At 38.1% G+C, this 12,203-nt stretch overlaps 1 protein-coding gene across 6 annotated transcripts in view; it reads right to left on the reverse strand.

Moving 5' to 3' along the window:
- Positions 1 to 12,203, reverse strand: part of COL11A1 (collagen type XI alpha 1 chain) — a 149,850-nt gene that overhangs the window by 19,397 nt on the left and 118,250 nt on the right. For 5 of the 6 annotated variants that reach the window (XM_075760044.1, XM_075760042.1, XM_075760043.1 and 2 more), the window contains 5 exons: positions 4,094 to 4,147; positions 3,492 to 3,599; positions 3,250 to 3,303; positions 2,903 to 2,956; positions 1,766 to 1,819 (listed from right to left, as the gene is read on the reverse strand). In XM_075760044.1, coding sequence (XP_075616159.1) covers positions 1,766 to 1,819; positions 2,903 to 2,956; positions 3,250 to 3,303; positions 3,492 to 3,599; positions 4,094 to 4,147 — 324 coding nt within the window. Of the gene's footprint in view, positions 1 to 1,765; positions 1,820 to 2,902; positions 2,957 to 3,248; positions 3,304 to 3,491; positions 3,600 to 4,093; positions 4,148 to 12,203 lie in introns of all 6 variants that reach the window. The other variant, XM_075760045.1, reaches the window with a different exon arrangement.

Consider the following 12,203-nt stretch of genomic DNA (forward strand, 5'->3'; position numbering starts at 1 on the left):
TCTCGGCCTTCACTTGATAGTTAAATATCACTGTAAGTATGAAGTCTCTTAGATACAATGGGAAAACTATGTCCATGTCTTTCACTAGAATTTGCTTCCCAGGTAAAGCTGGGGGAACCTCTTTATAACTGGCAATACTAGACACAGATTGCTCAAAACTTTGAAACCTGGTAATAAACATAATTTCATAAGACCAAGCAGTGAAATGGAGTTGAAGTCAGTTCCAAAATACAGGGGAAGAAGGGAATGAAAATGAATAACAGAATAAATAAGGAGATTGGACAGTCGAGGAGTTCAAAGGACTAGATTTAAAAGTATGAATCCTGAGCTCTGCCAGCTTGTCATTTCAGATACAGAAAAACAAAAAATGGGGTGGAATGTTGCTTTCTAGTAGTATCGGCAGAGCTGCACTTCCGCAGACAGCAGTATTACTACTGAAATGGTATGTCCTTCTTAGACAGTTGTTAGGGCTTTTTGTTGAAATCCATTCTACCATAAAAATGCTCTTCATTAGTTTTCATCATTTGTATGTTCATTCTGCCAGCACAGTATGAAGCTTTCAATCCTTTGTTTCCCTCTGGTGTAATATCAATACAATACAGTCTCTGTAGAAAAGCTTGAAACATTCAGGTACTCAAGTAACACAGAATCTGATTCTACAAAATGTTTTCTTCAGAATCAAGAATGGGATTACTTGGCAATATTTAGCCATACATTTTCCCTAAATTGGAAAGATGTCAAACCACAGGTGACATGATATTTGTGTTTCTAAAGTGGTTTTTGTCTGGGTACAATTAGATGCAGTATATCCAATCTGTTAAGAATGAGCTACTGCCTTTCTGGATAATAAAGTAGGAAGTCCTTATTTGATGTCAAACAAACATACTAATTGCTAATATTCAATCAAGCCATATTTCAGTTCTAGTGATAAGGTTGCTAATGCTACCATAATCATTTACAGTATTATAAATGTTTTGCAAGTTGGTGGAGCAAAGAGATCATTGTGTAAAATAGATAAAACTAATTAGGCATGTCAGTTCACTCAAGCCTATTAAATAGACCAATTTAACACATTGTGTTAAATAGCTCGCAGCTTACATTTAATGATGCACCCTCCCTTGTTTTTTAAGGTGTAAAAGCTACATCTAATTGCTCTCTGAAGCAGACCTAAAGGTTGATGCAGCTACTACATTTCTGTAAGTGTAACATTATTTACTGGTTATGATTAGCGATATTTGTAAAGCCTGTGAAGCTTCAAAGACTTTAGAAATAATGGATAGCTTCAAAAGTTACAGAAATATCCGCTTGTTAATTTTGTATGCAGAGAGGATGACACAGGTTTGCACAAAAGCTGCATTGACATTTCAGAAGCTAAAGACACCAAAACAGACACATTCTTCTGGCTCCCTGCCAGCAGTCATGTGCCTAAGGATGATGTCTTGTTTTATTCTCATAATCACTCACTCCTATTAGCAGACCAATTTAGCAGACACTGAATTCTTACCCTAGCAGGCACTGAATTCACTTGGGTGAAAAGAAAAGCATATTTATAGATAAGAAATACATTCTTCTCTACATATTTTTTGTTCCCATGTTCCAGGTAACCCATGTTAAAGGGTCTTCTCTGCTGTTTCTATTTTTTCATTTCTCACATTACTTAAAAGAAACTTCAGACATCATATATGAGTGTCACAACATGGAAAACAAGTAGCTGAAATTCTCTAGAACATCGTGTCTCACAAAGAGAAAATGAGAAATTACTTACTCTTTTTCCAGGCGGACCAGGTGGTCCAGCTTCACCTGAAGGACCTGGTGGACCCTGCAATGGAAAATGATAAGCTCAGTGGTAACAAAGGATAACATTATTATCTTTATTAAATGCAACAAACATCTGCAATATGTTGGCACTTTTCAAGGGACAGAAAGTAAGTACACACAATGTGCAAATACACAGAGAAATATACCTGCTTACTGAAGAAATCCTTTCTTAGGGTAGTCTTTTGAAATTTTTAACAATTTTTGTTAGTGTATAAAATGCAGTCATTCTTTTTTTCTCTTCCCGTTTGCAACAAAACATTTCAGACCAGAAAGTGGCTGCACAAAGTAACATATATAGTCTTAGCCTACTGCCTAACTCCATTAAGAAGCTTCTTGCTTTCTCAGGTGCTGAAGTTGTTACTTTTGCCAAAATTTTTCACTTAGACCTGTCAGTTAGCTGCCCTATGAGTGGCTTTCTCCTGAAAAATCTTTTGTGCACTGATAGCCATTTGGCTGCTCCATCTTGGCAAGCTGTGATACGCTTACATATTTCAGGGTTGCTGAACAGTTTGATAAGCTTTTTTTCAGGAACACAACACTCTAGAAGTACTGACTGTTAAGAAAGACATACAGATACTAATTTCCTGAAGTTTACAGGTGAACCCCTGTTTATAACTCACTCCCAACCATATGTTCAATTTACTAGCATTTTTTTATTTTCAAACAGTACTGTATAGGATAATTCCTTGATAATCAGAACTTTGACAGCTAGAAAGAGACTTTCCAAAATGGAAATCTTATCTTTTTGCAATAAAAATAAATTAAATTAATGATGTTTTAATTTGGGAATTCAAGAAATGTAAGAACTTTGATACTTAATGTGAGTATTGTTCCAATACTTAACTTTCTTAAAGCAGAAACATCAAGGTTTTGCTTCATTTCATCAAGTCAGCTAATGAAGATTATTTGGCTGCAACATTCCTTTCTTATGCTCAGAGTTGCTCTATTTTTCATACTCCTCAGCAGCTCTATTACAAATCCTTAACACATCATTTGTTTCTACTTGTAAGAGAAACTGAATTCTTGTTTCTGGTTGTGCCTATAGTATGGGCAGTTCTATCTCTACAAGGAAATAACAACTCACAGGTTGACCAGGATCACCATCTTCACCCTTCTCTCCACCACCACCATCTTGACCCTACAGAATTAATGGGAAAATAAAAAAATTACAAAATTCAGCTAAAATAAGTAAAAAGTTTCATATAAAAATGTAAAAGCACTATTTTTCCACAGAGCATTTTCCTAAGGACACTAGTTTTCAAAACTTTTTAAAGATTTCTAATACTTTTTTAAGCCTTAAGAAATATATGAAAAGAAAAGCAACAGATCTTACAGGCAAGACCTCATCCCCAGAAAAAGAAGAGTCAGAGTTAACTAGAATTTAGCACAAACCAAGACTTAGACCTAAAAGTGTTTTTTAAGTATACTTACAGCAGGACCAGGTTCCCCAGGGGGACCAGGATCTCCAGGAAAACCAACTGGGCCCTAGATAAATCAGGAAAAAAACCAAGGAATGTGTTATCCATTGACAAGCAGGTAGCAATCACCACAAACATTGTATGAAGCATGTAATGAATTAGTTCAAATGTAGAAAATTATATACAGTTCTATATGTAGCGCAACTTCAGCAGTGCCTCACAAGGCTTTGTGTTAAAATTATTAAGCTCACTTACTGGGTTACCCTTAGGCCCATCATCACCTGGAGGTCCTTTAGCACCTGGTGGCCCAGCTGCTCCAGGTGGACCAGCCTCGCCTTTTTCTCCCCTTTCACCTTTTGGACCCTGTAGAAAGCATATGAACACAAAAATGTCACCTGGAAATTGAATGGCTAAAAAAAGATTACGATGGCAAAACTTTTTCAGACCTGGGCAATGTTATCAATAAATGCTGGCATGTGAATGGGAAATTAGGACCTCAGCCTCAGAATGGAAAACCTGTGTATCTCAGGTCAAATGCAAACATCTGCACCCAGTTTGCATCAATGAACTGTCTTCAGAGGTAAAAACATGCATGTCAAGCTTAATACTTTTGGAAGAAAAAAATAGGTACTCTCTTAGGAAGTCTTCAGCTTTGTCCTCTAGCTGTTAGTACAAGATGTGGCTATAATTATAAGGAAACAAATTGCATTTTAAAGGTATAAGTTCTTCACTGAAAATTTAAAGAAATCATACACAAGTACTCAAGTAATCTGATTAAATGCTTTCTAAAGTAAGCACTACCAGATGCCTTAGTTCACTGTAATAGGTTAATAATAAGACAAAACCACAATACTCACAGATGTTCCAGATTCTCCAGGAGGTCCAGGGTTACCAGCTTCTCCAGGTTCACCCTGTAAATGTGTGAGGATAAATTGATGAGTCATTAGGGACAATATTTGTATGAATTTACTTCTGTTATTACATATTCTTCTCATGTTTATTCCTGTGAAAAACTTACAGGAACTGTCTTCTATTTGGCCTACCTAAAGGGGGTTGGGTTACATATGGTTTTGCAGAACTGGAATCTGAAATTTTAAAGACAATATATCAAACTAAGCTTTTAGTGAGTCAGGGAGACTAACCTTCCTTTTGGGCTTTGGAAGACCTTCCCCTTTATTATCCTATGTATTGCAAATTTCCTGTTTGTCATCTTTCTTTCTAGTCACAGAAAAACCAAAGAAGTATATTGATTGTGTATGTTTTTTTCTCTGGAAGATACATTTTGCCTGGAAGCAAGTTTCTACAAATAAGTGAATACTAATTGGAAATGGAATGTCAATGCCAATTATTGCTATAGCTACTGTTAGAATAAAAAATTATATAAAGAAAAACATAAGGATAAAATAATAGCATAACAGTTAGTAAAATTTTCACCACAGGCCAAAAAGGTGTACACTATATATTTATGGGTGATGGAAATTGTTTAGTAAAGCAAATGGCTTTGAGGATGAGACCGTATGAAGAAAATCTGTACAAGTCAAAGATTATACACTATTAAGTGAATGTTTAAGTTAATTCAGTCTAATACAAAGTATTGGCTCAAAGACTTTCTTTGCAATTGCTCATTTTAAAGTTTATTATGTCTGATTATTTTCTAGCTCAGTGGTCTGATAAATAAACCTTTATAGAAAACTACTCTGTTAGTAGAAAATGTAGCTATTAGCATCACAGATACACAAATCTGTAAAAGGAAAACAGAATCTGCTTTGTGATTGTCATGGAGTGCTGCGATAAGAACTATATATTTTTAGTCCAAAGGATTTCTCAATGTAACTGCTAATGGGGGGATTTTTTTCCCCATACGTATTCTTTCTCCAAAACAAATGAACCTTGCCAATAATTATGCCTATAAGCAAGAGTACTTCAGTGCTGAAAGTGCATTTCACCCCATCCCCTCTACTGAATTCAATCAGAGATTTGGAATAAATTTGTGTATCTTTCATACCTCGTATGACCTGCACGCCCCTCTTCATTCTATGACAACTCAATTAATACAACATGCGTGTCTGTCATTTCCACACAGACAGTATCAATGTATAGATGATAGAATATGAATTTTAAACAGATCTTATGGAGTACATACTGAACATTTTTTCATAGAAGCTAATGGCAGCACGATGACCTCACTGGGTCTAGAATTTGGCCCAATGTAAATATTATGTTAGATGAATGGAAGAAGATCTAAGCACCCAATTGACAGATTAGCACAATTTTAGGAGCAATATTAAAATGTCTTTTAGAAAGGGCACTTGTAAAGGGTGAATTTGCCTTTAGAAACTGTGATACGTTTTATTAGACATACTTATATTTGCAGTAATTTTAGAAATTAATGATCCTGCTTAGTACTTAATATTAATTTGCTTCTGTGATACAGCATTCATTATTTTAAAAAAAAAAGTCTAGTGGAAACTTCAGTATGTTTTCTAGGAAAATTCATAATCTTCATTTCCTTATCCTCTGCACAGGTTTTTCTGAATCTGCAGCATCATTAATATTGTTTTTTTGTCCATGTCTACCATCAATCAAATTAGATTTATGTAGCAACAGAGAATGAGGTCTGGAATTAGCAAACAAATTGATGTTATTCACGTTAGTAGATATGTTATATCTAACAGAGTCCGCGATATAGACCCCTTCAATAGGTGTCCCTATTGTAGGACTAACTGGGTGACACAAGAATGCTAATTGTGCCAAGTCTTCCTTGACAAGCACCTCTGCCAGTATAATTCCCTTCTAAGCTTCTCAGAGAGTAAGTTCTTTTTCTGCCTTTCTGCCAAATGATACTGTAATTTATGATGATTCACATTTGATTTGTAATCCATTCTTTACCATTCCTGCTGGCAAACACATCTTCATTTTATGATATCATGCAACAAGATAAAAGATGGGCTTTCTCTGATATATTGACCTATACTTGGGGATAACGGGGGAACGCTGTGCTCCTGGAATCTCAGGGGTCCCTGCTATAGCACGCCTGTTGAAATTGGCAGATCCAGACAGCCTATATGAGCTCTGTGTATAGTAACTCCCCAATAAGCAGCAGTGTGGAAGACAGCAAAATTGGAAGGGCTAGAAAATGTCACGATGTTCCCCTTAAAGGGCATCTGTGAAAGATGAGACCAGTTAAAATTTTGTCTCATATTAATACTTCTAAATCAGTGCTTTATTAAAAAATGTCACTCTGCCCTGTATACAGTCCTTTTTTTCTGACACTGATTTTTATATTCCAAATATTCAGAGGTACTATGAAGTTTGTACTTGTTTTAGCTGTTAAGAGAGTTAAATGTTAGAGAAGATTGTACCTGACATATATTTATAGAGTGCATATTTATAGCTACTAAAACCTGCAATCTGTAGGTTATTGTTTGCCCTTGTCTTTCCTTGCATTTTTTGGTAAGGATGGTATTAATTCAGAATCAGATGCACCTTCTCCATGGGAAATATGTTCTTTTGGGAAATAGATTTTAAGATCTAATAATAGATTTATTCTACCTCTGGATTTTTTTTCCTCTTTTGTTATCAGGTCAGATCTTTCAAAAGTTAGTGTCGTCTGTCTTAGGCAAAACTTTCCTCTGACAGAATTTCGACAAGCAGAGACAGAAATTCTAAACTACAAAGAGTCATGTCATTTCATGGACATGTTTAATTCTGAAAACCTCCTTGGATTAAGCAACAAGAATGATTTATATCAGGCTAAGGACAGTAGTTTAAAAGTCCTTTGTTTTATGACCAGTTCCAGAGAACGGTCCATACAAAGCACAGAGACAGATAGTGGATGGAAGGCTGCCACCTTTTGGTTAAATTCTGGGACATGGTGATTTATTTTGTAAGAATGAGAGGCAACTTTGAACTGACGGGCTTGTGAAAAGGATTCAGTTTTGCTCCTCTGCCATCCTCACAAAATAGAAAAAAAGAGAAAAAATGTGACTCTAGAAGACAATCCCTTTTCACATAGGCATGCATATGTGACTGGTTATATATGTTATGGCTCTGTGGAGAGAAAATCAAGAGAGAAATTCTAAAGCTGTGCTATATCTTCTGGGAGGGCTTACGTTTACAGGCACATTGGAGAGATGAAGAAGGATGAGAAGAGATCACAGTCAGTGAGTCATTAAAGTTATTAAAAGTCATTTGTTAGGAGAAGATATTCAGGAAGCATAAACTGTCATAGACACATCTTGATTAAGCACCTCAGCAATTGTCTGCACACAGGTGTGTGGAAAAATGATATACACACATAAAGATGTCTGTGCAAACTTATCAGACATGTCTTTAAACTTAGGGCCAGAATACTCAGTACATTTTGTCCTCTCACTTCCATCTGTAGTATAGATCAATGACTGATTAAGCATGTAAACTATTGATTTCACTTGTTTAGTGTGCTGGACTCCTTAGTAATGTACTATTTTAAAAATTATTTTAGAATGATATAATGGGAAGGGGTATAAACACCAGATGACTGTAGCTGTTTTCTTACATCAGACTTGTCATACAGTAAACCAGATTTAAACTCTGGGAGAAAAGAATGCTTAGGTTCTGCAGACATTCATTTTGCATTATGCATTGACTGCTAGTTTAACACATGCCGTGGAAGGGAGAAAGGGTGGAAGAATGGCACAGTACTCCATGTGGTTATCACAGATTAGCCTAAGAGAGGCAAATTTATTTTATTAGGCTTTGTGGAAAAGAAGTGTGAGGTTAAAGTAACTTGTTCTGTTTCCTCCCTGTGTTATAAATTCATAGATGCTGTAAAACATCCAAGACCTAGTTTTGAGAAGTCATGAGCAACTTATGGGGTATTTAGAGTATCTGCATGTTAGGCCTTTGATATCAAATTAGAGATAAACATGTGTTGGAACATTTTATTTTTACGCTTTTTCTTAATTATTAGCACAACAAAGAGAATAATCTCCGCGTGGAAGCTGGATTTCATAGAATCACAGAATCATAGAATGGTTTGGGTTGGAAGGGACCTTAAAGATCATCTAGTTCTAACCCCCCTGCTGTGGGCAGGGACACCCTCCACTAGACCACGTTGCCCAAAGCCTCATCCAACTTGGTCTTAAACACTTCCAGGGATGGGGCATCCACAACCTCTCTGGGCAACCTGTTCCAGTACCTCACCACCCTCACAGGGAAGAATTTCTTTCTAACATCTAATCTAAATCGACCCGCCATCAGCTTAAACCCTTTACCCCTTGTCCTGTCACTACACTCCCTGATAAACAGTCCCTCTCCATCTTTCCTGTAGGCCCCCTTCAGGTACTGGTAAGCTGCAATTAGATCTCCCTGGAGCCTTCTTTTCTCCAGGCTGAACAACCCCAACTCTCTCAGCCTGTCCTCATAGGAGAGGTGCTCCAGCCATCTGATCAGCTTTGTGGCCCTCCTCTGGACTCTCTCCAACAGCTCCATGTCTCTCCTGTACTGGGGCCCCCAGAGCTGGATGCAGTACTCCAGGTCTCACAAGAGCAGAGTAGAGGGGCAGGATCACCTCCCTCGACCTGCTGGTCACACCTCTTTTGATGCAGCCCAGGACACGGTTGGCTTTCTGGGCTGCAAGCGCACGCTGCCGGCTCATGTTGAGCTTCTCATCAATCAATACCCCCAAGTCCTTCTCCTTGGGGCTGCTTTCAATCCATTCCTTGCCCAGCCTATAGTCATGCTTGGGATTGCGCCGACCCACGTGCAGGACCTTGCACTTGGCCTTGTTGAATTTCATGCAGTTTGCACGGGCCCACCTCTCCAGCCTGTCAGGGTCCCTCTGGATGGCATCCCTTCCGTCCAGCGTGTTGACCACACCACACAGCTTGGTGTTGTCGGCAAACTTGCTGAGGGTGCACTCGATCCCACTGTCCATGTCGCTGACAAAAAAGCTGTTGAACAGTGCCGGTCCCAGTACCGACCCCTGAGGGACACCACTCGTCACTGTTCTCCACTTGGACATTGAGCCGTTGACCACAACCCTTTGAGTGCGACCATCCAGCCAATTCCTTATCCACCGAGTGGTCTATCCATCGAATCCATGTCTCTCCAATTTAGAGACAAGGATATCGTGCGGGACAGTGTCAAATGCCTTGCACAAGGCCAGGTAGATGACGTCAGTTGCCCTTCCCTTATCCATGGACACTGTAACCCCATCATAGAAGGCCATCAAGTTTTTCAGGCATGATTTGCCCATAGTGAAGCTGTGTTGGCTGTCACCAATCACCTCCTTGTCTTCCATGTGCCTGAGCATAGTCTCCAGGAGGGTCTGCTCCACAATCTTGCCAGGCACGGAGGTGAGACTGACTGGCCTGTAGTTCCCTCGGTCTTCCTTTTTACCCTTCTTAAAAATGGGGGGTTATGTTTCCCCTTTTCCAGTTGGTGGGAACTTCGCCAGACTGCCAGGACTTCTCAAATATGATGGAGAGGGGCCTGGCCACTACAGCCGCCAGTTCCCTCAAGACCTGTGGATGCAACTCATCAGGTCCCATGGACTTGTGCACCTTCAGGTTCCTTAGAAATTCTCGAACCTGATCTTCTCCTACAGTGGGCAGTTCTGCATTCTCCCAGTCCCTGCCTTCTGTGATCTGGGCAGCGTGGCTCAAGCATTTGCCAGTGAAGACTGAGGCAAAGAAGTCGTTGAGTACCTCAGCCTTCTCCATATCGTGGGTAACCAGGTCACCCTCTTCATTCTGGAGGGGACCCACATATTCCCTTGTCCTCCTTTTCTCACTAACATACCTATAGAAACTTTTCTTGTTGTCCTTGACATCCCTGGCCAGACTACTTTCTATCAATCAGGGCTTTGGCTTTCCTAACCTGATCCCTGGCTGCTTGGACAGTTTCTCTGTATTCTTCCCAGTGCTTCTGGTTGAGCGTAAGTCTCAAGACTTCTCAAGTGCTCCATGGAGGCTACAGGCATTAGTACTGCAAGGCTACATGCACATTTATACTGCAGATGATGTCTTTGAACATTTAGGCTTTTGTGTGTACATCAGAGGAAACAAGAAGCTAGTTGAAAATACATAGTGCTGTGACAAAAATTGTTTATAATTTGCCAGAAGATAAGGGGGCTTTGAAACCCCAGTCTTAATGACTGAGCAAATCTATTTCACTCCCCAACAGTGACAGGGAGGATGCCAAAATGTTTTTCCAGAGTCTACTATCAGCACTGCATTGCATTATCTGTAATATGATATGTCTTTCCTGAAAGGGATGCAGAGACCAAAGCACGCTGATGTAATAAGAAAAACATTGGGGAAAAAATATGTGGGAAAAAATGGGAAAGAGAAAGTGCATTTTTTCTTTAAAAGCATGAACTGTCCTCCCACTGTGGGAACTCCTCCTGACAAAACAACTCTATGATTTCTAAGCTTGCAGAATTCATTAAATAGCACTGGAATTAAGAAGGAAGGTGTCCTAACTAGGAGAAAAACTGGCATGTAGTAAAATTTGAGAAGGAGGAAGAAAGTAATTAGAAGAAATAAAACTTCCAAAATAATATACTTGGAAGCTTCTCTGTGTGAATGCAGAGAATATGGGAAATGAGCAAGAGGAAATAAAAATAACAGCCAGTGATAAACAGTCTGAATTTCACGTTCTTGAATTAAATTTCATGGGCTGATTATCAGAGCACTGGTAAGTGATTTATTTGATGGACATGTAGAAAAAATCATGAAATATCTGAAAATTCTATTAAAAGAATAGCTTGGTCATACTGATAAGAAGTTGGTGATTCCTTTTGACATGGCCCTAATACAAGTAAAGGGTTATTTAAAGAAAAGACATTTTAGTGAAGAAAACAGACACATAACCAAAATTGGCATGATAGATAGCAACAATATTGAAGAGCATCATAAGAAAGATCTTTTGTTATTGCAGAGGAAGAAGCAGCTTGTGAGAAACTATAGGATGAACTGCAGATTTTAATTATTTTTTTTAATTATTAGTCATGCAAATGATCCTGGGAAAACAATCGTAACTTCCTTATCTGGTGAAAAGAAACAACACCTAAAAGGTCTGTGAGTGACATGGTTTTGGACAGGGATTGAGAAGAGGATCATGACAAATATAAGTGATTTTGATTGACCTGGTACTGGAGTAATTATTTGTAAATTCATAGATCTGATGGATTTGTACCTAGAGGTACAATACTGGTACACTGTGTCAAAGAGAATATGTGGATAAATGAAAGGGAGCAGAAGTTAAGCCTTCTGAAGTGCTGAAGTTCAGTAATGGTGTATGAGGAAGATGAGGGAAAAGTTACCTGTGCAATTAATTATCTGATGGGACAGGAAGAAAAAAAGGAAAACTTGCTTCACATTCTGAAAAGTTATTAATATTGTGATTTGTCTGAAAAACTACCAATATTGACATTCCTAGGGATGTCTTTTCTAGGATTCATTGACATTAGCATTTGATTGAATACATAGTAGCCTGGAATATATTTCTACTCAGTTTCCTTCACCTTATGCTCCTTTCAAAATCTTCTTTCAAATCCAAAGTTAAAGAAAAAATTCTTATTAACTCTGTAACATTACAGCAAAATGCTTTAGGCTTACACACATGATGTGACTGAGGTCATCTAACTTGTTAAAATAAACATAAATAGGAATTTCAAGAGAGTCCCTTTTGAATTTTTTGTTTGCTCAGCATTTTATCATAGTTTACACTGGTGATTCAAATAAATCACACACACAAAAAAGCCATTACATCTATTGCATACAATATTTTTCCTTTAAGAAAAAGGAAGATATTATCTGACATGTTCTTTGGGTAAGATATGAAATTTTTAAAAAAAGTAACCCCATATAGTGGTAGGAAATTTTTGAATAGAGAACTGAAAATAGCAATTAAAAGAATTTTGATGAATGAATGTCATATAGCATCAGTCTTAAGTCACGTTTTCAACTAGCACAAATCATC

Source organism: Balearica regulorum, chromosome 8 (assembly GCF_011004875.1).
Source record: "Balearica regulorum gibbericeps isolate bBalReg1 chromosome 8, bBalReg1.pri, whole genome shotgun sequence".
Taxonomy (NCBI): domain Eukaryota; kingdom Metazoa; phylum Chordata; class Aves; order Gruiformes; family Gruidae; genus Balearica; species Balearica regulorum.